At 36.8% G+C, this 27,996-nt stretch overlaps 7 protein-coding genes across 15 annotated transcripts in view; 3 read left to right on the top strand and 4 right to left on the bottom strand.

Annotated features, from left to right (window-relative positions):
- Nucleotides 1-18: 18 nt before the first annotated feature.
- Nucleotides 19-4,279, bottom strand: Caf1-55 (chromatin assembly factor 1 p55 subunit). 5 transcript variants are annotated; one of them, XM_018445041.1, is made up of 6 exons: nt 4,134-4,279; nt 2,783-2,929; nt 1,934-2,459; nt 1,575-1,832; nt 946-1,273; nt 19-757 (listed from the first exon to the last, which is right to left on the bottom strand). In XM_018445041.1, the coding sequence occupies exons 1-6, from the start codon at nt 4,153-4,155 to the stop codon at nt 578-580; spliced, it is 1,461 nt and encodes a 486-aa protein (XP_018300543.1). In that variant the 5' UTR covers nt 4,156-4,279; the 3' UTR covers nt 19-577. The 5 variants fall into 5 exon arrangements, with proteins under 5 accessions (XP_018300543.1, XP_018300544.1, XP_018300545.1 ...); XM_018445042.1 differs by lacking the exon at nt 2,783-2,929; XM_018445043.1 differs by lacking the exon at nt 2,783-2,929 and having other exon boundaries at nt 1,934-2,432.
- A 529-nt stretch (nt 4,280-4,808) lies between these two features.
- On the bottom strand, nt 4,809-6,614 carry LOC108720819 (NUBP iron-sulfur cluster assembly factor, mitochondrial). The gene is made up of 4 exons (XM_018445031.1): nt 6,498-6,614; nt 5,564-5,895; nt 5,111-5,484; nt 4,809-4,978 (listed from the first exon to the last, which is right to left on the bottom strand). The coding sequence occupies exons 1-4, from the start codon at nt 6,600-6,602 to the stop codon at nt 4,809-4,811; spliced, it is 981 nt and encodes a 326-aa protein (XP_018300533.1). The 5' UTR covers nt 6,603-6,614.
- A 15-nt stretch (nt 6,615-6,629) lies between these two features.
- LOC108720817 (protein SMG7) lies at nt 6,630-13,336 on the top strand. 5 transcript variants are annotated; one of them, XM_018445028.1, is made up of 7 exons: nt 6,630-6,658; nt 7,515-7,615; nt 7,721-8,059; nt 8,809-9,548; nt 9,630-9,773; nt 10,035-12,055; nt 12,211-13,336. In XM_018445028.1, the coding sequence occupies exons 2-7, from the start codon at nt 7,584-7,586 to the stop codon at nt 12,433-12,435; spliced, it is 3,501 nt and encodes a 1,166-aa protein (XP_018300530.1). In that variant the 5' UTR covers nt 6,630-6,658; nt 7,515-7,583; the 3' UTR covers nt 12,436-13,336. The 5 variants fall into 5 exon arrangements, with proteins under 5 accessions (XP_018300530.1, XP_018300531.1, XP_018300529.1 ...); XM_018445029.1 differs by lacking the exon at nt 6,630-6,658 and adding an exon at nt 6,697-6,930; XM_018445027.1 differs by lacking the exon at nt 6,630-6,658 and adding an exon at nt 6,937-7,339 and having other exon boundaries at nt 7,546-7,615.
- A 404-nt stretch (nt 13,337-13,740) lies between these two features.
- Nucleotides 13,741-15,793, bottom strand: LOC108720715 (uncharacterized). The gene is made up of 5 exons (XM_018444854.1): nt 15,618-15,793; nt 15,035-15,238; nt 14,531-14,824; nt 14,187-14,423; nt 13,741-13,988 (listed from the first exon to the last, which is right to left on the bottom strand). Exons 1-5 carry the CDS (start codon nt 15,636-15,638, stop codon nt 13,794-13,796), a joined length of 951 nt encoding a protein of 316 aa, XP_018300356.1. The 5' UTR covers nt 15,639-15,793; the 3' UTR covers nt 13,741-13,793.
- Nucleotides 15,794-18,789: 2,996 nt separating this feature from the next.
- On the top strand, nt 18,790-21,629 carry ics (ras suppressor protein 1). The gene is made up of 8 exons (XM_018445023.1): nt 18,790-19,041; nt 19,908-19,958; nt 20,119-20,239; nt 20,315-20,433; nt 20,504-20,586; nt 20,679-20,793; nt 20,869-21,001; nt 21,355-21,629. Exons 1-8 carry the CDS (start codon nt 18,894-18,896, stop codon nt 21,437-21,439), a joined length of 855 nt encoding a protein of 284 aa, XP_018300525.1. The 5' UTR covers nt 18,790-18,893; the 3' UTR covers nt 21,440-21,629.
- A 313-nt stretch (nt 21,630-21,942) lies between these two features.
- On the top strand, nt 21,943-24,095 carry LOC108720814 (tubulin alpha-1A chain). Its single transcript, XM_018445022.1, has 5 exons — nt 21,943-22,059; nt 22,324-22,540; nt 22,620-23,449; nt 23,608-23,771; nt 23,847-24,095. Exons 1-5 carry the CDS (start codon nt 22,057-22,059, stop codon nt 23,971-23,973), a joined length of 1,341 nt encoding a protein of 446 aa, XP_018300524.1. The 5' UTR covers nt 21,943-22,056; the 3' UTR covers nt 23,974-24,095.
- Nucleotides 24,096-26,559: 2,464 nt separating this feature from the next.
- The window catches only part of neur (E3 ubiquitin-protein ligase neur), a 31,038-nt gene continuing 29,601 nt past the window's right edge, over nt 26,560-27,996 (bottom strand). Inside the window, exon 5 of the mRNA XM_018444780.1 lies at nt 26,560-27,992. Within this exon, the coding sequence (XP_018300282.1) occupies nt 27,405-27,992 (588 nt within the window). The 3' untranslated portion in view covers nt 26,560-27,404. The remainder of the gene's footprint in view (nt 27,993-27,996) is intronic.

The following is a 27,996-nucleotide window of genomic DNA, read 5'->3' as shown; positions in this document are numbered from 1 at the left end:
AATTAAGCTAAACACCACTCGAGTTTATATCATTTCTTTATTCACGCTTAAAACGAAGTAGAAAAAGTACTTGGCATCCCCTAATGTCATTTGTGTTCTCTTATTCACTGTGGCAGAGAAATAGTGCCTTCGTACGAGGATGGCTCATAAAGGGTGTAACTAGCAATTATTTTATTATTGCTAACCATTTAGCTAGCTAGCTTATTTAATTTCTTGTTAACATAGCCAATTTGTCACCGTAAAACAATAATACTCGCTATTCTTATTCTTTCAAAAATATTTAAAGTTATTCGTAATTTCTTTCAAAATTTTGGAAAAATATGTTTAGTCAAATCCGATAAAATGACATACGTTATTCCCATACATTCGTTGAACAATGGAACCTTTCGTTTTTGTTATTTACATCTTTTTGTACGATCGAATTATAAAAAAGCAAGAATTATTGTTCCTTGGTGAAAAGGAATGTCTTCATACTTGTTACACCAAGATGTCCAACAACATGGCGCAACGAGGGTGTGCTTATCCTCAGTTGGGGGGTGACGATAGCTCAAAACAATTAGATGAATTATATTTCGCGTTATGAGCCACCAGTTTCAATCTCACTTCCAGGTGTCTCGGGTTCCTCGTCGTTGTAAATATTCTCCGCCATTTGCCATACTTGCATTATGTTATCTTCTGATACTGAGCATATGACCCACGGTTCGTTCGGATTCCATGAAAAGTCGCTTATTTTCGCAGTATGACCTCCATGTATAAACTGTAAACATATATTTAGGAAATTATTAGAGAAATTAATTTAAAATAATATAATCTTAAAATTTAAAAATTTATAAAGATATCGAAATAGAATATTATAAATTAGAAAAAAATAATATACCTATCAAATTTTTTGAAAAAATTGTTTTGGCCATTTATTAATTTCGTAAAATAAGATTGCGTAATTACCAGAAGTTCGGGTGGTCCATCTTCAGCATCTTCGCTGGACTGCTCCTCGCCGATCTTGCTGAGGTCCCAAACATGTAATCGTCTATCTGTGCCACTGCTTGCTAATATAGTTTCGTTATGTGGTGACCATTGGACCTGGAAGATCTCGTCCTTGTGTGATTCAAATGAATGTAACTTCAATTTAAGATTCCGTAAATCCCAAAGTGCCACAGTCTTGTCAGCACTGCCAGTAGCCAATATAAATTCAGAATACGGATTGAAACTCAGGCAGTTTACCTCAGCGGTATGAGCATCAACAGTATGACTTGGTTTACTAGTATTGTTGCATCTACAAATATAAAAAATTTAACGATATAATATGTTTTCTCAACATGTTTCCCAATACGCTGCATTAAACAACTATAATTTTAATAGCATTAATATCAATTGTATCAAGAGAATACTGATTCTATAAATTAACAGAATATAAATTTTCTTGAAATTTTTTATTATATATTAAAAATTTTTAAATATTTTTAACTTTAGTATTATCTATATTCTTAAGTGACTTTTAAAATATAGAACAGATTCTACCTAGAAGTCTAAAAAATATTTAATCAATTGTATTATTAATTAAAGATGGCAATCACCTAGTGTCCCAGATCATGAGCTTTTGATCGTCAGCGACCGAACCAAATAATGATTCATGTAGCAGATGCCAAGCAACGTCTTCAACCACGGCTGTGTGCCCTGTAAAGATAGTTTTCGCGTCGATAACACGATTTTCCTTCGGTGTAGCATTGATGTCCCACAAGCAAATTGTATGATCATCAGACGCGCTAAGTAAATATCCATTAAGATTCGGGTTCCATGAAAGTCCGTAGCCTTCCTTTTGATGTCCTCGCAATCTGTAATTATAATATTTAAATGTATACAATAAGCATAATATTAACATAAATACGATATGCTCTGTATTTATGATCTATTTGTTTAATAAATCAGTAAATACCTCAAATCCGGATGACATTCTCCGTTGGGATCCGGTTTACTGGGATGTTTGGTATAATCAAATACGAGCACGTCGCTTGAGGGAGTTTTTGTTGCGATTACACATGGATTTTGCGGCATGAATCGCGCTCTATTAACTTCACCCTCATGATTGATCTTAATCTCGATCTCAATTTTGCCACTCACAGAACCAAACCCACCAAATTCACCTTTCTCATTATCATAATGAGAAGCGTCAAATTGGGCATCTTCATTCGGCAGCTGGACGCTGGCGATGAGCAAATGATTTTGTTCGTCTGAAGTATGAGTGCCTAAAATTAGCCTGTGGATTGAATAATCTTTTCCCTCAGGTCTGGTAACATCGGGTAGCCATTGAGCCGTTAAAGAAGGCCATTCCAAAGCATGTGTCATCACAAGATCGTATAAAAATGGTGTATTCTTCTTCCATATTTTATATTCCTCATTGATAATACGTTCCTCCACAGCATCGTCAAAGCCCTCTGAACAAACAGCGGCGCTTAAATCTCCTTTTACATAAAATTTCTATATCTTAGAAAATACTTTGATAAAGTATAAAATAATACAAATATAATTATTGGACATGATAAATTATTTAATGTAGGTAAGCAATTGGCGAGGTATAATAGACGAAAAAACTATTAGATAAATTAGAAATGTACTATTAGTAAAAATGAGTTTCTCATTTTCACAAATAAAAGATACATAACTGATCTTTTCGATTGGTTGCACAGTTTTTGAAGGACACGATTTTGAATAGATTATAAGAGAGAACCTACACTTATATATTTGTATATTGTTCCCATTATATAGGGTGTTTTATAATAATTACCTTGTGAAGATTCAAGTCCAATGTATTTAATTCTTTTGATAGTATTTGGTACATTTGGTTGTATAGAATTAATCCTTACAATCTTAGTTGGTGTATGTTTCTTATTCGGTTTGTCGCTTTTTTTGTTGTTTTTCTCCATTTCAGCTTCTTGAATCATACTCAACATAGTCAAGTTACCTTTAATCGATGGCGATTTACTCATCGTAGTAGATGGTGTAGGCTCAAGTGTAAGATTTGATTCATCCATCATAGAAGATGATGTAGGCTTAAGATTTTTTACATCAGGCCATTCCAAATCTTGGTTTTGATTACTCAAAAATTTACGCGTAGCTAAACGACTGCTTCGTGTTTCCATTTTGAAAGATCAGTGAGAACTAACTATCAGAGGCAACAATAATAGTGTTTCTTACAATAAATAAGTAATGTCATATAAATAAACTTTAAGGTTGCTCATATAAACAATGTCTAATTACACGCGACAGGCAAATGTTTTAACAAATACACTCAAGTCTCGACAAAGACATTGTTCTCGTGTTTAAACCCGTGTTTGATGAGGACTGTGCAACCAATCAAAGAAAATATATTTCACAAATTTTTTTATAAGAAGAATCACACTCTCGCCAATTGTACCATAATTTATTACTGTTGTATACTGTTGTATGTGTTAAATCTTACGTTATTACTAATCGTATTTATTTTAAAATTAAAATAATATATTTATTTATTTATACAAATATTAAAGGTGCATTATTTTAATTAAGAGTATATATATACATAGCGGAAAAATAAAGAAACAGTCGTTATCGATGAGACCCATCTTTAATTTAACGTATCGAAATGGAATGTTCTAGAAACGCTTGTAATCGCTCAATAAACACGTGTATTCAAACGACCGATCCAGTGCGCAAGAAACATTTCCTAAGTTTATTTATTGTTTAAGATGCTATGAGTTATTTTATATATGTATATATATGTAATATATATACATATATAAAATATATATAGTAACTATAATACTTAGAGCACAGAGATACTACCGTGTCTCCAGATAGTACGTATCGCGTAGTGTTCGACGAACTGCCGACTGATTATAGGTATGCGGAATTTTCGTGACTTCCGGCGTCAAAAACGTGACCAAGCTCGTTTGTCGTTCGAATTTTTTCTTTACGCTTTCAACCACGCAACAAAGAAGAGAGGAGAGGAAAGAAAAGAGTCGTGCCGTGCCGTGCTCTCCTGATGGGAAGACAGCAGGCGGTATGTCGCAGCGTCCCTCTGAGATTGCCGACCGAATTGTTTTTGTAAGAGAGTGAAGCGCAGCCGAAAATAATATCGAAAATACGTGTGTCCTTACCTCCGTCCTTATCTGCCATCATTTATCCGCCGTAAGTTCGTTAAATCGAGAGAAAAGTGAAGAGAAGGGTAGGAGCAGGCACCACAATCCGGCCCGCCAAAATCGAGAAAACACCAGAGTGCCGATGCCGACACCAACGGGACGCTTAAGTCCGATTCAGAATGCAGAGAGCGCAATAGCGCATGCCCCATGTCCCGTTCGCAATGTAGCGAGATGTGATTGGCCAACATCTTGTGTCCACGTTAAAAACCAGCCCGAGATCTCGGATAAATTAATTAATCATATTTTTGAACAATTCGATCACTTGACCAATGCAATTGATCAATTTTTTCTCCATCCGAGATCTCGGACCAATTTCTAGCATCACGGACACAAAACTTTAAAATACAAAAAAATTCGGCTATAAAAACAAACTTAAAGCTAAAAGAACAAATTTATAACCGCATAGAAATTCATTTAGATATAATTATTATGAAAAATTTGTAACCTATCGTATTATATATTGTATAAAATATTTATTATAAATATTAATTACTTTTTTAAAGATATACATATTAAAAACCATAACGTAATTACAAGTCAATATGTAATACTTCAGGAAATACTGATAGTAATATTCCCTTATTAATATATGCAGAAGGATAAGAAAAATGTTTTTTCAGTGATTCTATTTTATCACTTTTCATTTATTTCCTGCTTATTTAAAAATGTAACAACATGTTCCGCTAATTCTCTATAAGCTTCTGCTTGTCTGCTCTTTGGTACCGCCAGGACAATCGGTTTACCGCTATCTGAACTTTCCGCGATGCTCTCATGCATCGGTATCTTCTGTAAAATATCTACATCTACAAGCCACGAAAAAAAGACATTAATATACCTTTCATATAAATATTCGTACAGTTACAACTTATATGTTCATAGTTCAGTTATAGCTTATTATTAATTATAAATAATATAATTATTGATAAGTTTATTACCTAGTTCTTTAGCTAGGGAGAGCGTGGCGTTACCAAAGAGAGGCACTTCCGTCATGCATTTTGGACAAGTAACGCTGCTCATATTTTCCACGATACCAGCGACAGGAATGTTCAACTTCTTGAACATATTCGCACCTCTCCTGGTCACCTCTAGTGCAACTTTTTGCGGTGTCGTTACCAGCAACGCGCCAGTGATAAAAAGGGTCTGAATTAGAGAAAGATGTGTGTCTCCTGTCCCAGGAGGAGTATCAATCACAAGGTAATCAAGTGGTCCCCATGCTACTTGATTCACTAGCTTGTCCAATGCACTCATCACCATGAGTCCCCTCCAAACTACTGGTGATTTCTCATCAATTAAAAATCCCATGGACATACTACGTGTGAAATATAAGATTATAAAGTATGATTATCCCTCATTTATCTGATTATCTGAAGCATCTGATAGTTAATCACCATTTCACACCATAATTTACAAGAGGTTCCATGAAATTTTCTTGATTTAGAGCAGGTGATTCATGTATGTTCATCATCAGAGGTATAGAAGGTCCAAAAACATCAGCATCCAATAATCCAATGGACTTCCTTGGCTCGATAATTTTTAGAGCAGTTGCCAAATTCACAGCTGTTGTCGATTTCCCAACGCCACCCTTACCAGAGGCGATAAGCAAAATTTGTTTTACTTCCTTTATGCGTTTCCGTTTTGGAAGGCCACGTGCCATGATTTCTCTCTGCCTAGCTTCTAGATTCTGTTGCTTGGTCTTGGTTGAATCAATTACTGTGCTGTGCTGGAATAAGCAGAAAACAGAAATAACTGACAATGACAAGGCTGTTAATAAAATAATTACCAAACTTTATACCAAATTATAATTAAATATATAATTATAATTATATAATTCTAATTAATAAATAATATAATTATAATTAACTCTCCTACAATATTTTTACTCCCTTCATTTACAAACTGGATCTTTCTTCTTCAGTCAGTTTTTTTTACTGTTCTAGGCTTTTAAAAAATATGAAAAAATTCAGGATTACTCTTCAACATCTCTATTATACTACCAAATAATTTTTTAACTGAAATGTTAAAATCTTTATTTTAAAAAAATTAAAAAATAAAAAAATTTGAGTGAAATTTTGCTTATGCAAAAAAGATCCAAATTGCAGAACGAGAATTAAAAAATCAATTTTGTCAGAGGTTTAATTGTTATATGAAGCTCCTCTTTAAATATTAATTCCTAATGTTATCATCAATGTACAAATAAATCAAAAGTTAAACATCTCTATCTGAGAAAGGTTAAATGTAAGACTTCATGTGTAGAGACACGTTTCAAGACATGTTTCAAGATACTTTGTATACGGGATTGCAGAAGAATAATTGTGTACTTACTTGCCGTCGCCACAGATACCAAAGAGATTTTAAATATCCGCTGAAGCGTGGCCTCACGATAACGTTCGACATTTTCATCGACATCCAAGCTAACCTCAGCGGCATTCAAAATGTACAGTGCATTTTATCATAAAGTGATATATACATTCGAGAAAATACCGGTATGCAGAGACGTGTTAATGAAAAACATTTCGAAAATTCATTATCTGTCCACTTTCTTGCATGACATAAAAGCATTGTTCCAAAACATCGAAACATTGTTCCAAAAAAGATAACTCTTGAACGTGACACGAGCTTCCGTCTAGTCTTCCTATAATAAAAAAAAATTGCATAATCAATGAAACGTTCACCGTCATTTCGTCAATATTTTTTTAACTCTGCCGCCAAATTATTTCCACTTCGTCTCCACTAGTTACACTTGCGCTTACACAACGTAAAGAAAAAGTCATGCACATACACATCGCCGTCTGATCATCCCTTGATTATCCTAACCTATACTTTTCCATTTGTAATTTCATTTCCGTTGTGTGAAACAAGGGCAGCTTTCGCATAAATCGCGGTCTCATTACGGTTTTTTTATTTTTACTAATTTTTTACTTTTTCATTCTCAGGAAGGAAAACGCGTTCGACAAAGACCGATTTAAATCGTTAGGTTAGGTTAGAGTTACGTCGCGCACTTCGTAACGGGCTGCGCTTATTTGTGCTTTTGGTGCGCTGTGGAAAAAAAAAATGGCAGCCACTTAGTCAACTTTCTGCCGAGCGCGAGCAATTGCGTCGCGATTTCTTGCAACCGTATTGTGCACAGTCGATTTTTTTCCCTTCCAGATCGATGATGACGAAACGTACGTTCGCTCACGAATACTTTTTGTACCTCGTCCAAAACGCAATTTGCCGATAGCGGCCGCGATTGAAGGTCGAAATAATCTCCCATGAGAGGTTAAGATAGGGATTGATCTTGAATTTCTTGCAAAATTAAAGCCCTCGCGAAGCTAAGATTCCCTCCTTTCTCTCGATTAGGATGACAATAACGGCGTGACAAATTGTGCAGGTGAAGAACGGCGCATTTGACCGCAGGGAAGACGGAATATGGGCCTAAAGGCAGCTGTTCAGGCTCTGAAGTAAGATTCGCAAATGTCATCAATCGTAAACGCATCATCGATTACGAATACGTAAATTTGTCTCTCGGATCTGCGTTACATTAACGTGCGAAATGCATTTGACAGGAAAGCGGAACCGTTAAAGGACAAGGTTCAACGTTGCAAGGATTTGCTTAACGACAACGATGCCTGGGTATGCCAGCAACAGTTACAAAAGATATATCAGCAGGTCCTCATACTGGATCTGGAGTATGCCCTGGACAAGAAGGTCGAGCAGGAGCTGTGGAGTCTTGGATTTAAAAATTATATAGTGACTCTGCAATCACAGGCCAAGGACAGGAAGAATCCCAAGCGAGGCGAGTCCCAGGCACTGCTCAGTTGGTGCCTAGAAGCAGCCAGCGGTTTCTACTTAACCTTGCTGCAGGAAATTTGTACTGTGTTTGATTTAGATCTACCGTTTAGAAGGTACATATCTTTTGCACAATTTTCCTTATTTTATTTTGGAGTACCAATGTGGTTTTTTTTTTTAAACTTTTATGTATTGGAATTCTGGATTGTCATTTTTATCGTATCTTTTACTTGGAATCTTACGTTTTCATATAAAATCGAAGCATACATGAGATAAGGATCAAGATTGAATTGAGAATTCGCCAATTACAAGTCAATTGCTCTCGCATAGCATCTGTATCATCTCCTAATCTATAATATGCTTTTTGCTTCCTGTTGCGTACTACTTTTTATTTCTTATTTTTTTGCCTCTTATCCTCTTTCTCCTTTTTTTTGTCGCCTGAGATAAAAGAGTAGATGAATTTTGGAAAAGACAGAAACACGATTGGTCAAGAAACAGTCGCAAAAAGGAAAAAAAGAGATAAAAACGAAAAAACAGGAAGCAATGACATATTGTAGGTTAGGCTTTAAATTTATTTACTATTATTGCTATTATTTGGAAATTATTACATTTTGCAAGAGACTATACAATATTATGATTTATTTATTTGCTGTTATTTTGAGATATGCAGATTACGATTTTATTGAAGATGGAATATTTCATTCAAAGTTCCTAATACTTCTAATATCCTATATAAGAAATGGCAGCTAGTGATCCTTTTGAACAAATATTTTGGAATTTATTTTTAATAAATTTAGATTTGTCGTGTCGAGATTATATATATATTAATATATATTATCAAAAGAACACGATCATTTTTTTGCAGGAAAGGTTACGTATATGGATGTACATCTCCATGGAAGGCAGTTGAGAAATTATCTCCACCTCACAAATCTTCTTGCTTTTATGCTTGCCAATATTGCCTTGTACATCTGGGTGATATCGCACGGTACAGAAATGAGAGCAAACAAGCCGAGATGTTTTACAGACATGCTGTTTCACTGTCACCATCGAGCGGACAGCCATATAATCAATTGGCGCTTCTAGAAGCTTCTCGTGGCAATAAATTGGGCACGGTGTTTCACTATGCACGTTCAGTAGCTGTGAAACATCCTTTCCCTGTTGCTACAGCAAATCTTGCCACGACTCTGTCCTCTGCTTTGAACGACAAATCCTTCAATATCGACGGCAAGATTAAATTGAATTCTCAGGAGTATGTCACTGTTTTTCTGAAGCTACATGGAATCGTCCACATTCTTGGCGATTTGAAGCTAGCATGCTCATATAGCAAGCAATTGACGGAAACGCTGACTGCGTTGGTAGCCACTGAGAGCTTCAGTTCGTGGATGCTCGTACAAATGTTGGTGATTAATCTATACGCTTTGCAACATACAGCCGGGATTGGTACCGATAATGTGGAATTACTCAAGAACGAGCAAATGGTGAATGATAAAAAGCTCGCTCGCGACTGTATACTGGACCTAATTGCAGGTACTCTGTCTGCCTTGCTGTTACCCGTCTACACGATGAAGAACTCTATCATCGAGTATTTTGCCTTGCCTTCTAGTAAGTACTGCAATTTACATTTTTTTTAAATGAGATTAGTAAAACGGATTATGTAACAGATAACATTATCTTTTTGTACAGTAAAACTGTGCCTTGATTGGATCAACATAAAACCAACGGTTTTGGAAGAAGTTGCTTTTACATCAAGATTACAGATATGGCCCAGTCTTTGTGTGCTTTTGAATGCCTTGCAGAATTGTGTGGTGGATTTTAAATATGATGAATGTAAGTGATTGAGAATTTCATTTATTATATAGGAAATTTATATACATATCTAATAAATGAATTTAAGAATTAAGAAAGTGTATATTGTGAAACATATTATATTCACAAATATACAAACATTTCCAAACAAATTACTATACTTAATTTGTATTCACACATAATTTGCACTCTAAAGAATGTAATGCATATGTTTATGGATATATAAGATATATATTAAAAAATCACAATAATATTTGATGATATTTATGTTATATGGAACAGATGTTGCAGTGCCACTGCCAGAAGATCGTGACCTTCAGGGTTTTCTACCGTTAGAGAAAAGTTTCGAGAATCTGAGATTCACGAATACAGCGTTGGAAGGTGATATCGCGACATTAAACAAATTACGGGCGGTACGCATTTTACATCTGGGTCATTGCTTCGCTCAGTATCAAATCAATGGATCGACACCAATCTCAATTATGACGGAGGAGAAAACCGGTGATAACAAATTCACGTCTATGAGCAATGGCACTGGGCCCAGCAACGAATTGATGAAGGAACTCGAGGAACTTAGCTTAAACAAGGACAAGCAGCTCGATACTTCGATGAGCCCGGTACTGTCCGAAGCAGCTAGTAGCAAGAGTTCTGTAGAAACTGATCTTGAGATTCTTGCAGATAAGAAAATTTTCCAGGGTATTCTTAAACCGCAAGGTTCCTTAGAAAGAAACCGAGATTCCTCGGTGAATACCGCAGAGACGAGTAACAGCGAAGTAAATTCTCTTCCATGTGCGAGAAAACCACGACAGAATATAGCAATGCAGGCTATTATGCGTCGTGCAGAGAATGAGCAGAAGCAGGTGACATTCAAGAATGTATCACCTGTGATTGTTGAAGAAGAAAATGATAAAAAGTCAAAAGTAGTGACCGTCCCATCGATTACTTCTGTTGCAAACAAACCGTTACCAATTCCAGAGATACCAAAAGTTAATGAACCTGTCAATACAAATAACATCCTTGTTAATGTTCAGAATCGGCTATCGGCGATGCCACTCGCTCCGTCTACCAGTCCAAACCAGTCCTTATCGATTCAGAATCAGCAGAGATCCACGAAATTACCACCTAGCATTCCCATGCCCACTCAAGTAAATAAATTGACAGTCAAAGAGCAACAAACTCAGCAAGTTGCTCAACAAATTCTTCCGCAAATGCACACTAGCATGACCTCGCAGTGCGGTCAACAACCGTCGATATTAGGATCGGTTTGCTACTCGAATCAATCATTCAACGTGCAGAATCCGCAATTTGCCAAGAACTTCATGGCGAATCGATCGCCGCTAGCAAACGCATCGCGTTATCAAATGCAAGGGCAACTCAATAACAACGGCCAGTCAGTTCCAACGATGCCACAGAGCATCAATGGAATACATCATACAATCAGTCAGAGCAGACCATTGCATCAGAGGGTATCGCAGACTGTATCTCACAGTCCAGCGCAGTTGTTGCAGCAAAACATACAGCTGGGATCATCTGCTCAACAAAATATGATATCGCAAAGCATGAATTTGCAAACCAACAATATGGGACTGCAATCAAGCATAAGTATAGAACAACCAAACCACTCGATGGGGCTACAAAAACAGCAAACCATGATGCCAAGCAATTCCAGACCAAATGACATGCACAGTCAGTTAAATATGAACGGTTCGAATATGGCAAATATGTCGGCGATTATGTCGGCATTGTCAGTATATGAAAAGGATCCTCAGCAGCAAACTTTGACGACATTGGCGAATTCGCAAAGCCCGACCAACACGTCAAATTTTCAGCTGAACTTCAGTCATTTCAATCAGAATCAATCCTTTGGACAACCGTTGTCACAAAGTCAACCATCACCATCTTTCTACAAGAAGAATTCAGATGCAATAGATTTCCCATTCCCGAATCAGGTCAACGTAACTAAGAATCAGCCACAGCAACAGCAATCTGTGGCGAACAGTTACATGTTCTCTAATTACGAGCCGTCTGAGCACTTTAACTTGTGGAAGGACAGTCGACCATCTCAACCACCAATTGCCTGGTGGGATTCGGCTAGCAATGCAACGACCCAGATGCACATGAAGGATTCGATCGCTAACGATAACACATTCTCGAACTGGAGCGATTCATCCAGTCTTGGAAATACAGCGAGTAGAATTCCGTTGACACCAGGCAAAAATTATCAACCGCAACAACAAAACGGACAACATGGCAGACATCTTATGGCAGGAGGAAATAATTTCGAGGATTCCAGATTGTTCGAGGTAAGTTCGTTATTCAAAATACAAGTGTCTACGGCAACATTTTGTGCAACATTTTATTTAACATCAAGGTGAGATTTTTTTATTTTGTATTAAAATTTACATATCTTATAAATATTCTGTATCTTAAATAACTAAATAATAATGTTCTTATCTAGCTCGAACAGAAGCCGTCCCAAGCAGTGAACACCGGCAATACTTACTCCTTGTTCAGTGGCAACACATGGAGTACCGTAAATACATCGATTAATTCAGGCTCGACCAATCAAGATCCGATGAAAACACGGCTTCATCAGCAGTCTCTATGGTCCGGTCCGGGTCCTTCCCCATTAGAACGGCTTTTGGAACAACAAAAGTCACTACGCGAGGGAGGTACCACTTGAAGGAACGCGCGGAGGATCCGCTGAGGAGGCCAAGCAGAGTGTAATTTCGCGTTTAGCGTATGCCGATTTAAATAACCACAAGCGTGCGCGGCGGCGAATAATTACCTAACCATTTGACAAGAGATATACGAAATTCTCAAAAGATATGTAAGGAAAGAGCGGATAACTGAGGATGACCGTGGTGCAGCGTCTTCCTCGAAGCATTATGATATGCACAGGGGTAATATAATCTTCGTTATTTTTCAATTGCACATGCGAGATCTATGAGATACTCGGTATATACATTTTCGGAGTGGATTTTTTGCAAATTAAGCAAAGCAAAGCGAGAGACAAATGTTTACCGAATGGCAATTCACAACTGCAATTTAATTCGTATGGGAATAAATAGAAAAACAACAAGAAAAGATATTAGAGGTACGAAAGTTGCGGTAGCTCTTAGCAAAACGTTAATTAGTATACAGGAAATAAAGGAAAATGTAGACACTAATTACGAGTAACGCGCGCATGACTTTGTATCTTTGGCGTATTTAGAAGACTCACAATAAACGTCTGATTTATCGAAACTGATCGAGCGGCGCGCGTTATCCTGTGTTTCGACTTTACAACATCCCGGATGCAGAGATTGTATACTTGAAAATCAGACGGATGGACGACAATTATGGTTGAATTCGTTTTTAAAGTAATAACTTTATTTCGTATATAGAAGTATCATACATTAATAACTTTTCTGTCCGTAATATTATATGTAAGTTATATCACATACGTCGTAACTACATAATGCATACATTACGAAGTTTTCCTTCGTTTCGTCGCGATAAAGTTTTTGAAATTCTCATTCTACATCAAAACTTCTGATATTAATTTACTGAAAGAATATATAGGAAGCGTTTCAGGCAAAAAATACGCAAGCAATACTTTTTTCCCTTCCTACTTGTTTTACAAACAGAACTGCCTAACTGCGATTATAACAAAGTATTAAATTAAAAACGTTTGGTGGAAAAATTGTACTATCTTATATCTGTGATTGCATCTATATCTGCAATCCGCAATAAAATCAGTTCTTTTTAAATTTATTTAGTTTATCAATTAGGCAGTACTGAGAGATGCAAATCTAAAATAATCTAAAAGTACACTATTTTCTCGATGAACATTTAAATTGCTTGAATTACTTACATCGACAGTTATAAAAATACAGAAATCGGTAACATAATGAATAATTAAAATTGTTTCATGCTGAATCAAAAGATAAATTCCAGTTATTTATATAAAAAGATTACATATTACAGAAAAATCAATCGACGAAATAATCATTTTACTGTCTAATCTTTTGCTTTATACAAGAATAAATTATATAGTTTTTAATTATTCACTATGTCATCACGAGCATTCATTGGATTATTTTGCGCAGCGATTGTTCTGTAATCAATTCTACGTTTTATCGTTAGATTGCAGTGAAAAGAGTTTTTATGATTAATTAAGTGGCGCATGTTATTCTCACGTATGCGCAAACAATCATTTGAAAGACATTGCCTTGGTACTCTGCAAGATTTCACCTGTTTGAAAATATGAGTTGTGTTAACATGTCGCGTTATTATTATCTTCAATGTTAAACGTAAAATGCTGCTTTAAAAATTCTGTTAAAGAGGCCTTATAATTATTTATAAAAAGTATAATTATGATCTTATTTTAAAATATTAAATATATTTAAAAACATCAACGCCTTATACAAATAACAATGGATATAATCTTACCTGGCCATTATAAGAAGTATTAAATGTCCCAATTACTTCAAATGTATATGTGAATTGTTTACATACAGCGATGCAATTGACAATTTGTAAACAAGCCATTAGATCACCCATATGATTTATGGAGATATTTAAAAAAAATAAGCCCATTTCTTTGATATGAAATGCAAAATCGTAATCTCGTTGCAAGATATACTCCAGATTCCATTGTCTTCGTAGTACATTATCTTTTGCATCGAACTGTAATTTCAATTAATCATAACAAAATTGCAATTTTGCTTAATTGTAATGTCAAGAAAATTAATTATAATTCCAATCGCATTCATAAATTTGATTACGCATTATACCTCAAAAAATACATCTTTATGGTGATATCTCAAATGTCCAATCATTCTTCCATGTGGTAATTCTGTTATACAAGATCCAATACGACACGGATATGATCCTTTTCCTACTCTAGGCGCTAAACTTAATATTGATCTTTGTTGTTCGTTTCTTGGAATAATTGGTGTAGCTTGATTCACAGTTTCAGTTTGAGAAGCAGTGGAAGGCATACAAATATTATCAGTTTGAGTAGCCACACAAATCTTATTATGTAGGACTCTTCTATTGAGAGCATGATATGGATTCAACAGAGATAACTAAAAAACAATACTTTTATTTAAAATTATATTGTCCTAGTCACATATATATATATATATATCTTTTTATCATTTTATGGAAAAGTGATAAAGTATTTGAATAGACAAATATCTGAGTTAAGATTATCTTACATTAACCTTGCATTATTTTTTGTCCCTTATTATTGCTACATTAATTAGAAATAAAATAATCAGAAATAAAAATCACACCTTTATATCCTGCAATTTGGCTGAAATTTGTTCCACTGCCAAATTTCTTGTTCCTATAAAAGCAGATTTACATATAGGACACACCTGCAGCTGTACTCTGCATGCATTACAAATGTGATGTCCATTTACGCATTGGACTTTTACACCCTGTGTTGCTTCTAAGCATACGGGACATTGAAGCAATTCCTCCAGTACATCACACCACTGAAGCAATCAGAATTAATTGTTCAGTACAATAATTATACAATTACAGAACACACATATTCAATGTTTCAACATAGTAATACAAATCTAATATACGCCATTTGCATTTATCATCTGTATTATCTGTATTTCAATAATCTTCTGAGTGTCATTCTTTTAAACATTTACTCATATTTTCATATAAATACATTTTAATCACTTTTAATGTACTTATTTCAATTAAATGACACGTAATCTTAATCACATTATCAGCTACATTCGACTGATAACGTGTAAAGACGTAACAACATTAGTGTGAGAATAGATTCTCATAAAAGGATAGGATTCTCATAAAAGAAATCGCGCTAGCATAAAAATACTAGCGTATGTAATATCATACCATGACTCGAATTTCCTCCATCGTGATTGCGCGTATTTGGAGTTCGAAATACAAGCAGAAAGCGATACTATTTTGAAGACACAAACGACCGGTAATCGTAACAAAACTAAGCCCTCTTTCGCGGAATTCCCCGTTTTCTCTCCCGATGGGTGACGCCACGTACGTTGCTCAAGCTTGCCACGATTTCACGATGAAATAAAATTACTAGAAAAGCATTCTTTGGTTGGTCAATTCGTAAAATTCTTTCTTCTGATTGATCAATCAAATGCTTCAAAGAATTGTAGTGAAACTTTTGTGGACTTTTGACAGCACCCAAAAACCCGAAGAATGAATAAAGATGAACATCACTTAAGCTAAGATCACATCATCACACGATGCTCAATTCTCGAATGATAAGCATGCGTGTGTTTTGATTCATGCAGTCTGATCTGGGGGTCTATTCTTGAAAAGCAACGTATACGAAAGTCTAGGGAAATACTATAATATATGTTACGTATACTATAGTATTTTCGTAGTTTTTCGTTTACGTTTCTTTTCAAGAATAGAGTCCCTAATGTTTGACAGATAATTACGAATTAGCACAATTGTCAATCGTTTGCTGGATTACACGACTGTCTTTAATCTTTTGAGGGCCACTGTCACCAAGCTCAGTTAACTTAACTGGCCAGTTAGTCCATCGGAATTGAATGGGTGGGAATTGCGATTGGTCAATTCCGATGGACTAACTGGCCAGTTAAGTCAACTGATCTTGGTGACAGTGTTCCTGAAACAAGTTGTGAAGTAATAATATATAATAAAGGAGAGTGCGATCCACTTAACGCTACAAATACTCCGAAGCTTTTGATTGACCAATCGGAAGAAAGAATTTTATTAATTGACCAATCAAAAAATGCTTCAGTCTTTTTTAGCATCAAGCGAACCGTAATCAAACACAAAAATCAGGTCTGTTTATTTATTCCTGCACTGTATAGACTGCACTCAAGCCCATAGCACATACAAAAACGTAAGGCCGTAAGACGTAATCAGTAAGCGATGAGGCTGTAAAGTAAGAAATTGACCAATCACAGTCGATTATTCTTCTTACATTCAACTGTAATTGGTCAATTTGTTACTCTTAGGGTGCCGTCACATACAATCCGCAATCCGGATGTCCGCAAAAACATTTAGGGATTGCGTATGTACGGCAGATATTGGCTGCGTTCAGCAGAACGTTTGTTTTGCAACTGTTGGAAGTTTCCTTCGCGCTAATTGGATCATACTTTTAGATCTAGAAGAATGGTCCTATCTCAGCAGACAATCATAAAACGGTTGCAAAACTGTTGAGTCTGCTGAACGCAGCCAATCTCACGTAATCCGCAACTACGTGAAAAGAGGATTCCAGTGCAGTCTAGTGCACGTCAGAAACAGACCATTTGTTGTATTTACACTAATAACATATATCAAAGATTCATTATGCACTTCTAATTTCAAAATTGTCAAACAAATTAATCACTATTTATAAATTAAAGGTATGTTATAGCACGTTTATTTTTGTTTGACATTGGAGTGCAATTGCGTTGCGTGCTTACATATATGCTCCTTATGTCCCATAGAGCCGCAAAATGCGGACTACAAAATGTATAAATATAATATTTTTTATTTAAGAATTTATACTGTTCATTTTTATTTTATTTTATAAGAAAATTACAGATATTTTATTTTTATTTTATTTTATAAGAAAATTACAGATATTTTGATTATAACAAAAGTTTTAATTAAATCGTCAAATTTAGTCAAATAGATGAAATTAGGAAAAGCATTACTAGTAATAATTAGTAATTTTTACGGAAATTTCATGGGATTACGGCTCCATGGGACACAATCAGGCTGCTCTCTCATGGAGAAAGAAATCACGGAACGGAATATTGACAGAAAAGAGATAGGATAATCCTCGTCCTATCTCTTTTCTGTCAATATTCCGTTCCGTGGTTTCTTTCTCCATGAGAGGGCAGCTTGAGGTAAAACACACTTAACATTATGGATGTAATATCTAGTATACTTTTGCAGACATCCGGTGCGGATTACGGGCTGTATGTGCCGGCACCCTTACATTCTAGTACAATGACATCACTATCTTTTACATGTAAATTAATATAAAGTGCATTTTTTGTAGTCTAATCCTACATTTAAGAGCATCTTAACTTTTTAGATACCATTTATAATGATTACTTTATAAACGAATTTTTGAAAAATGTAGAATTTTTAATTTACGCTGTATATAAATAAATAAAAATGCCGTAATTTTTAAAGAATACTGAAATGGAATGTTTATTAGTTAAAACAATTTTTCTCAGATTTTTGAAATGACTTTACAAAATTACAAATCTTTGTAGAATTAAAGTAGTACATATATACTAATGGTTATTAGTAGAACATTGATAACAAAAAAGTTAGAGTATTGTCAACTCATAAAGCATTTTAGATTTGGGCCACTTTTACCAACTCCGATTAACCATTGAAATGGTAAATGCTTAACCGATTAGTCCATTGAAATTGGCCAATCGCCATCTGTCGCCAAACACAACAAAATGACAAATGCGATTGGTTAATTTCAATGGACTAATCGGCCGATTAAATTAATCGGAGTTGATAAAAGTGACCCTTAAATGATAATGTCAATAATTATTAAATATTTCTAGTTCAGTTAAGAGGACTTTTCCCTCGAAGTTTAACTTCGAAGTTTGAATTCTTATACATCATAGTGAAATTCACATTCAGTACAGATCTCCAAGGGACATCCTAAAAATATCCAGTGAACGTTCCTATTCCTCTGATAAAGAGTAAGTTGAACTGAGATTAAAGTTAATCTACATTGGTAGAAATGGGCCTGAATGTTCTAAAGATATTCCCAAGTGTCTCTTGGATAAAGTGTACTGGGCAGTAAATTCTACTTTGATAAGTATATATACATATAAGAATGGGGCATCATTGATAAGTTTTGTTATCAAGAAAAATAAAAGAGTAAAAGTCAAAAGTTTTTAACAATTTAACGTTTATTTTGTTTCGTTACTTATAAATTCTTTTCTTGTTAAAATTCGAAAAATATAAAATAGTGATGGCACAAGAACCGCCATCTAACGAGCTGAAAACGACGAGAACGGGACAGAGCACTCCGAATAGTATATATAAAACATAAACTCGTCGCACCACTACTAATAACGGGTGACGCCGACTCCGATACTTCAACGCTCCTCACTCTTGACTCCTGCCGTGCTTGGCACGGCTATTGCGCGCGCAATGAATCAGACCGCGCCAGTATCGTGTATTCCTGCGGGGAAGATGTCGAAGGCGAAGAAGGTGCTGGACGAAGCCCGGGAAATCCAGAATCCCGAGCTGGATCTCGCGGACAAAGGCATCGCAACGTTCGAGGAGATGCCGGGATTGCGTGAGTCTCATCCAAGCGTCCTCGCGAGCGCGTCATCGCGAGATCGCCAAATTAGGCAACTTGTCGCTGGCCTCTCGCTCCGCGATCCGCATCACGGCCATCTGCGCGGATCACGTGGGCGATTTCGCGCATGCGCGCGTTTATTCGCCCGCCTTTTAAATTTGACACTTCGCGTTTGACGTAGAATAGTGCGAACGATTAAAGATAAAATAATTTGGGTTGCGTGAACGCAAATTTTTAAACTTAATGTACTGAAATGTTGACATAAAGAGAATTCTTTTTCCGCTTTGAAATAAAAATTTCCGCATAAAAATTTCAAGGAAATAGACCTTTTCTTTTAGGAAATTATCGACACTAATTTGTCATCCTTGATAATCAATGAATAACAAAGATAGAACGACACTTATATCGATTATGTCTTCTGAAAGGGGAAAGCAGTTATATTGTATTATAATTTATTCCAAAGTATAATTTCAAAATATCTCTTATATAAAATTTGAATAGAATTTTTTCAGATTTTTTTCGAATTACACGTGCAAAAGAATATGTTTATAAGTTTCTTACGAATCTAAGGATGAAGTTACAAAATTCAATATAATCACTCAATGACTATTTTTATATATATTTGTTGATATTCATCTAATTCGATATTTGTATTTATAACTTTTACTTTGGACTTGTAATTATATAGTGTAATTATGTAGGTATATAAACATATACCTATTTCATTTAAGTTCAAAAAGGATACATTATTTCAGCTATATAAAAAAATAGACTTATAATTAATTGTGAATCATCACTAAAATAAATTCTCGAAGTACATTACCAGTTGAAGATGAGCTTACAAAAGCCTTTGCATGTTTCAGTGAATATGATTAACGTATCGAGGCTGACGCTAAGTCACAATAAAATTCAAGGTGAGGATGTCTTCAAACTTAACACAAGTTTGTATTGCCCGATAACTCAATCGATGTATCGCAACAGGCCTGTTCTTTTTGGCCGAACTTTTGCACCAGTTCATCTTTCTTCCTTTTCCAGGAGAAAAGAACTAACTAACAATTGTTGTTTTCGGTACAGCGGTGCCACCGGGTCTCGCCAATCTAGTCAACCTGGAGATATTGAATCTTTTCAACAATCACATCACCGAGTTGCCTATATCTCTATCGCAAATGCCGAAGTTGAGGATCCTGAATGTAGGGTCAGTATTTACATTTTACAGGACGTATCCTTATTTCATGATAATTAATTTATCAGAGTGTTTAACTTCCGGCAGAATGAACCGGTTAGACGTGCTTCCTCGCGGCTTTGGCGCGTTTCCGGTCCTCGAGGTGTTGGACTTAACGTATAACAATCTCAGCGAAAAGAACCTTCCCGGAAATTTCTTCATGATGGGTCAGTCACGGTTGTTAGATCGCCTAATGCGCCTCTTCGCAAAAGTCGCTTTAATTTATCTTTTCTTTAGAGACCCTAAGAGCACTCTATCTCGCCGACAATGATTTCGAGTATCTGCCGCCTGAAATCGGCCAATTGAAAAATCTTCAGATTGTAAGAGGATTTTAGAGCTTTCGTAGTTTTACGGCTTTATAAGAAAATGTTCTATTTCTCTCGACGAGATTCTCTTGATTGAAACATTTCAGCTCGTATTGAGGGAGAACGATCTGATCGAATTACCGAAAGAGATCGGAGAGCTGGCACGTCTCAGGGAGCTGCATATTCAGGGAAATCGTTTAACGGTTTTACCTCCCGAGATAGGTAGATACAAATACTGCAATATGTGCATCGTAGTAGTAGCTGGGTAGAACGTATACTGCATAATTCATATTACAGGGAACCTGGATCTAGTGAGTAACAAAGCAGTATTCCGAATGGAATTCAATCCGTGGGTTACTCCGATCGGCGATCAGCTGCAAGTGGGCATATCTCATGTTATGGACTACATTCGCTCGGAAACGTATCGATAGTAGGTGTTTATTAGGTTGTTTTATTAGATGCGATAATTGCTGTAATTTTTTAAATTATACATTGGCTATATCCAGCAGAATGTTTCTTTCACAACTGTTGGAAGTTTTCTTCTCTAAGATAGGACCATTCCTTTAAATCTAAAGTATAATGTAATTAAAAAGCGTTTATTAAGCGCTGACTTTTGCTGAACATAGTCATTGAATATTTCGAAGAGAGAATTTTTGAATTATTGTTTTATATGAATTTCCTCATAATTCTCGCGCTTCTAACACTTTAGTCAAAGTTCGGACATTCTAACATTCTGCAATTGATCGAGATAAGTCTTGAACAAATATTTGTCACTCTTTTCAGCGTTTATAATCGACATCAAAGTGCCAAAGGCCCGCCACCTGATATTGAGAACGATAAAAGCAAGAAAATCTCACGTGCTCGTTGACTTGCGCTTTTCGTATGATTCTGACTAAATAATACTATCTTCTGCCTAATCTTTTGTACGGAAATTATTTTTATAAGCTATATACTGCCAATGATCATTTATTTATGCTAATTAACGAGTTCAAGAATTAAATGGTGCCTTTTAGAAATAGGATTAATAAGACAAGAGGAGTAATGCACATTAATAACATTGTTATACATTTTTAGTTGTCTATTAATGTAATATATGCATATTATTGTAATGCATATTAATGTAATATATGCATATTATTTTTTAATCCAAAAAAATATACGTATAAAAAAGATTTTACATTTATCTTTTTTGTATTTTTTATTCTTGGTCCTCAAATGATAAAAATTTTTATATATCTAAAGGATTGAGAACTTTAATATTTTAATTAAATTCTTTTTATTATAATGTAACGTCGATGATATTTTATTAAAAATTTCTATCTGAAAATTAAGGCTTACTAGATTTTTACATGTATTTTACCGTTTCCCTGGACAACGAGAAAGAAAATCGCAAAACAAATTGTCTCGTCATTAATCCGTGTCAAACATTTCCGGTGCCAATAACGTTCGTTTATCCCACTTATTGCAAACTAGCGAGTCTTCAAAATGGTAAATATCGAAAAATATAATTTAGCCATTTGCAGATTTAGCAATTCAAAAATCATCACGTTTCCGCATGATAAAATACTAAATGATTTAAGCTCGATATGTATTATCACCATTCGATACAATTACAAACGTTAGGAATCATAAATTCAAAATTAAAAAACATGAGTTTATTAAATAGTGAGGGATTTGTATAGTTTGTGATATTTTAAAACGGTAAAAGATGCAGATTTGCGATAAGATACATTGATTAATCGAAACCAATAGCGCGAAGTGCTTTCGATCCATATTGGCCAAGGCGGCGTGCAGGTGGGCAACGCTTGCTGGGAGCTTTATTGCTTGGAACACGGCATACAACCTGATGGTATGTTGCCACCGCAAACTTGCACGAGCGATGAGGGCTTCCAGACCTTCTTCAGTGAAACAGGCGGTGGAAAATACGTACCTAGGGCAGTTTTCCTCGATCTCGAACCAACAGTAATAGGTAAGCTCGTTTTACGATGGTAATTAATAATGAGACATCAATATACTAATATAATTGCTTCTTCGTTGTCGTCCTTTAGACGAGGTACGCACGGGAACGTACCATCAGTTATTCCATCCCGAGCAATTGATCTCTGGCAAGGAAGACGCTGCAAACAATTATGCGCGTGGCCACTACACCCTAGGAAAGGAAATCATCGACCTTGTACTAGACAGAATTCGCAAGATAGCCGATATGTGTAGCGGTCTCCAGGGTTTCCTCATCTTCCACGCATTCGGCGGTGGCACTGGATCCGGCTTTACTAGTCTGCTGATGGACCGACTGTGCATGGATTATGGCAAAAAGGCGAAGCTAGAATTCGCGATATACCCATCGCCGCAAATTTCCACAGCAGTCGTTGAACCCTACAATGCAATCCTGACGACCCACACTACACTGGAGAATTCCGATTGCGCATTCCTCGTAGACAATGAGGCAATCTATGATATTTGCAGGCGTAATCTGGACATCGAGCGACCAACTTACACAAATTTGAATCGGCTGATCGGTCAGATTGTCTCCTCCATCACGGCCTCTCTGAGGTTCGACGGTGCTCTCAATATCGATCTCGCCGAATTCCAGACGAATCTCGTGCCCTATCCTAGGATACATTTTCCTCTGATAACTTATGCGCCCATTGTGTCGATCGAGAAGGCATATCATGAACAACTCACTGTGATGGAGCTCACCTCAGCCTGCTTCGAGCCAGCCATGCAGATGGTCAAGTGCGACCCGCGAAAGGGCAAGTATATGGCCTGCTGTTTGCTGTATAGAGGCGACGTGGTGCCGAAGGATGTCAATGCGTCTATCGCGACTATCAAAACCAAGAGAACGATACAGTTCGTCGACTGGTGTCCAACGGGTTTCAAGGTTTCTTTTCTGGCAATTTTTCTTCAACGTAAAAAACATTTCGGAATATACATTTCAATTTACTAGTTTGGCTACATCTGCAGTTTTCTACTTTAGAATATTTTACGAGCTTTTGGCATCAATTCCAACATTTTATTGATTTGATTTGAACATAATAGGTAGGCATCAATTATCAACCACCAACTGTAGTACCGGGCGGTGATCTGGCGAAGGTGCAGAGAGCTATGGCTATGTTGGCGAACACCACGGCGATCGCAGAGCCGTGGGCCCGACTGGACCGAAAATTCGACCTTATGTTCAGCAAACGAGCCTTCGTTCATTGGTAAACTAATTTTCATTTCACGAAATTAGAAACTCACATGGATTCTTCCCACATTCGCAAATTATAATACGTCAGGTACATCGGTGAAAACATGGACGAGAGTGAATTTAACGAAGCCAGAGAGGATATGGCCGCGTTAGAAAAGGATTATCAAGAAGTCGCCACGGATTCTCTGGATGTCGGTGGCGAAGAAGAAATGTAACTACCTATAAAAGACTCGCAATGACAATCGCGTGCACTAAGAACGCACGTACTTTCGTGGGATAAATGATTGTTTTTTTTTATTCGGTCACTATTTTTGTAGGATTTTTACATTGTTTTGTTGTCCTTTTGTACATGTTTTGTATATATTGTTTTTATTTTAGATATATGAATTTTTGCGCGTCTTTGTGATATAATAAAAAAAAATCTGAACTCTCTTTAGTTCATTATATATATTCTTTGATTGCGCGGAAACTTAGGGGAACTTATTAAGTTTTTAATGGAAGATTTTCAAAGGGAAATTTTAAGAGAAAAGGAAAATGAAAGACAGAACACCGCTCGTAGATATTATAGGCTTTTTATTGTGTGGAACAGCACGCGGCTGCGCGAATTATATTACATATGTATAAATTTCCGTCGACATCTTTACATTACGGTCGGAGAAATTCTCGCATAGCGCGTAAAACTTTTGTTTTTTCCCCTTTTTCGACTGTAGTAAAGTGTGGTTTAAAAATCGTGAACGTTTAGAGAATTTATTCTCGAAAAATATCGCATTCGAAAATATTGGAAATATATAATATACGTAATGTGTATACATCATACTATTTTTTAATGCTTTCATATACGATATTTTTTGAGAATACGGCCCCTATACTTGTGCGTATTACTCTGATACGTGAGAAATTTAAAAGATATTGCAAAGAAGAAATGTAGTCTTTCTTACAGACATACTAAGCTCTGCAATGCCGAATTAAATAGCCGTTAGTCGCATAATCATATAATTATAATAAAGGCGATAGTAAATCAAAGTAGAAACGTAAGAGCGATGATCGAGGTGCTGCCAAGCTGACGACAGAATTAACACGACAACTAATTACGCTGATCACAACGATAACGATGACAATGATAAACATTCGTAATTATTATCAAGCGTCTTACCTTATCTTTCTTCATCTCTATCGTCGCTACGTCAGCGACATTTTGGAACAGATCCTTATCTCGTCGTATCATATCAATAGAATAATAATAATCTAATATTGTATTCTTTTAATAGAATCTTGGACGCACCGTTCGTTAGCAGACACGCGTAATAATTTGCATATTTTCGTATCTATAAAATTTCACGGTCTCTCTCTCTCCCTGTATCTACCTATTCTCCCTCTTCCGTTTATCTAGAAGAAAAAAGGGAAAAGCTTTTTACCTTGTTCTTTTCATTATACTTTTTGGATTGGCAGATTAAGCCTGCCATTCATTGGACTAGAGATTTTCACTACCTTTATTGCGCATCTGTTATTATATATTCGAGAGGGAGATTCCTCTCCTCCTCATTTCTTTCGTATTTGTTAAAAATTAACTCTTTAAAGAGTTACAGACACGTCGTCCCTTTTAGCTCGAAAATCGTTTTGTTGTTTCAAGTTTTCTCTAGATTGTGAAAAATTTGTCTTCCTCTCTTAGAAAAACAAATCGTAAAATAAAACACTAACAATTCTCTATTGGTATAGTGAGGACAACTTTCTCATTCATAACTGGTCAAAGAATATGGATTTACAAAGATATTCGTAGGTAAACTTTGCCTAGAACAATCATTATCTCTCTCTGAGATAAAAAACTTTACAAATGCGAGATGAGATATATTGAACACGCAAGACACTTTCTCAAAGATGAACAGGAGTTTCCGAGTTGTTCAAGAATCAATAAAACCAATATTATATCGTTCTCATCTCTTTTCATGTTCAAAGGATCAAATCGCTAATAGCTAAATTTGAATAAATTCTTAATAGTGCTAAGCTCTGTCGAATTAAAAAAGTATTTAAAAAAAGCTTTACTGTTCGCAATCGACTTTCAAGTCGATTGTACAGTGCTTCGCAACGTCTTGTAAAAACGTGCGTCTGTATCGCTACGTGAAGGCCAAAAATCTTTTACTAATTGTCATCAGGTAATCCGCATATCAACGAAATCCGTGTTTAAAGGACTGATAACGCTGAAAATTCGAGCATTATCAGTAAATATTGTTATCTAGGTTGAAGCGATTGTCATCGTCAGGATTTGCCTGTACGCGAATATCCGTTGGAGTGTCGCGAAGGCCGGGTAAAATAGGCGGGAAACGTTTAAGATCTTTGGTAAAAACCCGCCTGACACGATCGGCGAAGATTACGGACGCTCAAGTATTATCGTCCAAGGCGGAAATAATCGAGAAAGATGAACACTGGATTGGACCTCAAGTCCATCACGCTCTCGTCGTGGTCAGAATATGGGACGACGAAGTCCTTTTGATCGCGCTAGAAAGAAGAGCCGGAAACGCAATTAAGCTATCCAGATATCCTAGGCGTTCGATCAGAAAGTTTGCGCTATGTAATTATACGGTCCGTTAAATAATAATCATGCTACGAGATAATGACTATGTTAATTCACCAATCATCACTATAATCGGCAAATCGTAAAAATAAGAGCGGTCGTGGCAAACGAAGCTACTCGCGAATAATTAAAGACAATTACAATGAATGAACAACTAATAATAATTAATAGTAGCGATAGAATATTAATAATAATAGTAATAATAAAATAATAATTAAAGATTGGATTTACGGTAGTAAATAGTAGTAGTAATAGTAGTAGTAGAATAGCAATAGTTCAGAGCAGTAGTAATAACTGGTAATGGTATAATGACGATTATATCGCATGTGAAAATATCTAGAATCGATCTCTTTTTGTCGATAATACAATCACACAGTTCGCAGTCATTCACGTTTCACTCATTTACAAATTAGCAGACAGAATATCGATATACAAGCAAATTCAACCAACATTACAGCCTTTTATCGCTCTCATTCTCTCTCTCACTCTCTCACTCTCCCTCTCTTTCTCTCTTTCTGTTGTTCGTATCCGGGGCAATTCATCTACGCGTTCTCGCTCGATCGACAATGGTGGCAGTGATCGCGATTTTTAAAGCACCGCTGCTTTCTTTGTGCATGATGCGATGGTCCACCCATTAACGTGTTAATTGACAACGACGCGATTACGCTAACACGACGCAAACTGCCTTAAATATTAATTAACTGAGTTAAATATTCGATTCAGCGCAACTTTGCGCTTCGCAGTCCCCGAGAAGATCCCATGGGAAAAGTCTCGTTCCCTGGTTTATCTACTTGTTTTACTTGCCGGAACGTGCCTCGCGTTTCAATAGAAAAAGGGATACGGCAGTGTGAAGGCGGCGAGTTTCGCTTCGATTTTGTGTTCGTTTGTTCCGGTAATCATGGAGGCGGCGGGCGAGAAGCGCGATGGCGATGAAGCGCGACGGATTCGACGCGGAAGGAAACCAAGACGACGGAAGCACGGTGATGGACGCGGTGGCGGTGGCGACAACGGCGCTGAGAACCAGGAAGACGTCCGCGCACTCTTTCTCTCTCCCTCTTTCGGTCACTCCCGAATTGTTCAAGAACGATAAATACGGATGACGTCGCGGATTGGCGCCCGGCAAAGCGGGCAGTGACCGCCACCCTTGCCACGCCATTGTTGAATCGCACAGGTATAACACATACACATGTGGCCACACATATAGAGCACGCTATCGATGCTGCGCTCGTAGCAGATGGAGCATTCGCTCAGCGTCGGCTGCAGGCCCTCGCCCCATTGATGCAGATGGGACGAGGTCGCGCGCGACGATGTTAAGGTGCCGTCCAGGCTTTGGTAGGTCACCGGGTCGACATACGTCGACGAGCCGGTGCTGGCCATTGTTCCGGTCAACGGTGGCGAGGATTGCCTGGAGGACCCAGGATGTGGGACTGGCGCGGGCACAGCCGCCGTCGCTGCCGCCGAAAGATGCACCGGTTGCGTCGATGAATTCCTGTGTGTCGCGGAAGCGTAAATCGGCTGTGGCGTGGGTGGTGGTGGCGTCGGGTAACCGGCTTGGGGCGGTAGATTCACGACGAGTACTGTTCCGCCGCCCACTGCCGGTTTGAACTGCACCATCTCGGAAAATCTAGACAATTCCGTGGCGGCATTGCTATGATTCGAAAGTTGCTGC

The sequence above is a fragment of the Mycetomoellerius zeteki genome, unplaced genomic scaffold (assembly GCF_001594055.1).
Source record: "Mycetomoellerius zeteki isolate Tzet28-1 unplaced genomic scaffold, Tzet1.0 scaffold155, whole genome shotgun sequence".
Lineage (NCBI taxonomy): Eukaryota > Metazoa > Arthropoda > Insecta > Hymenoptera > Formicidae > Mycetomoellerius > Mycetomoellerius zeteki.
This window is presented reverse-complemented; position numbering and strand designations above follow the sequence as displayed.

What these genes read in the sequence shown, in the direction of transcription:
- Caf1-55 (XM_018445039.1), bottom strand. Translation starts at nt 3,137, where the DNA reads ATGGAAACACGAAGCAGTCGTTTAGCTACGCGTAAATTTTTGAGTAAT. An exon ending in TGGACTTGAATCTTCACAAG is followed by an intron (nt 2,460 to 2,782) that starts GTAATTATTATA and finishes TTTATGTAAAAG; the next exon opens with GAGATTTAAGCGCCGCTGTT. An exon ending in ATGGACCACCCGAACTTCTG is followed by an intron (nt 758 to 945) that starts GTAATTACGCAA and finishes ATATGTTTACAG; the next exon opens with TTTATACATGGAGGTCATAC.
- LOC108720819 (XM_018445031.1), bottom strand. Translation starts at nt 6,602, where the DNA reads ATGCCGCTGAGGTTAGCTTGGATGTCGATGAAAATGTCGAACGTTATC. An exon ending in GGTATCTGTGGCGACGGCAA is followed by an intron (nt 5,896 to 6,497) that starts GTAAGTACACAA and finishes TGCTTATTCCAG; the next exon opens with CACAGCACAGTAATTGATTC. An exon ending in CTCCCTAGCTAAAGAACTAG is followed by an intron (nt 4,979 to 5,110) that starts GTAATAAACTTA and finishes CGTGGCTTGTAG; the next exon opens with ATGTAGATATTTTACAGAAG.
- LOC108720817 (XM_018445028.1), top strand. Translation starts at nt 7,584, where the DNA reads ATGGGCCTAAAGGCAGCTGTTCAGGCTCTGAA. An exon ending in TTAGATCTACCGTTTAGAAG is followed by an intron (nt 8,060 to 8,808) that starts GTACATATCTTT and finishes ATTTTTTTGCAG; the next exon opens with GAAAGGTTACGTATATGGAT. An exon ending in GTATTTTGCCTTGCCTTCTA is followed by an intron (nt 9,549 to 9,629) that starts GTAAGTACTGCA and finishes CTTTTTGTACAG; the next exon opens with TAAAACTGTGCCTTGATTGG.
- LOC108720715 (XM_018444854.1), bottom strand. Translation starts at nt 15,638, where the DNA reads ATGGAGGAAATTCGAGTCATG. An exon ending in CCAAATTGCAGGATATAAAG is followed by an intron (nt 14,825 to 15,034) that starts GTGTGATTTTTA and finishes ATTGTTTTTTAG; the next exon opens with TTATCTCTGTTGAATCCATA. An exon ending in ATAAAGATGTATTTTTTGAG is followed by an intron (nt 14,424 to 14,530) that starts GTATAATGCGTA and finishes TTGAAATTACAG; the next exon opens with TTCGATGCAAAAGATAATGT.
- ics (XM_018445023.1), top strand. Translation starts at nt 18,894, where the DNA reads ATGAATCAGACCGCGCCAGTATCGTGTATTCCTGCGGGGAAGATGTCG. An exon ending in AAGTCACAATAAAATTCAAG is followed by an intron (nt 19,959 to 20,118) that starts GTGAGGATGTCT and finishes TTTTCGGTACAG; the next exon opens with CGGTGCCACCGGGTCTCGCC. An exon ending in CGGAAATTTCTTCATGATGG is followed by an intron (nt 20,434 to 20,503) that starts GTCAGTCACGGT and finishes TCTTTTCTTTAG; the next exon opens with AGACCCTAAGAGCACTCTAT.
- LOC108720814 (XM_018445022.1), top strand. An exon ending in GGTGTCCAACGGGTTTCAAG is followed by an intron (nt 23,450 to 23,607) that starts GTTTCTTTTCTG and finishes TGAACATAATAG; the next exon opens with GTAGGCATCAATTATCAACC. An exon ending in AAACGAGCCTTCGTTCATTG is followed by an intron (nt 23,772 to 23,846) that starts GTAAACTAATTT and finishes ATAATACGTCAG; the next exon opens with GTACATCGGTGAAAACATGG.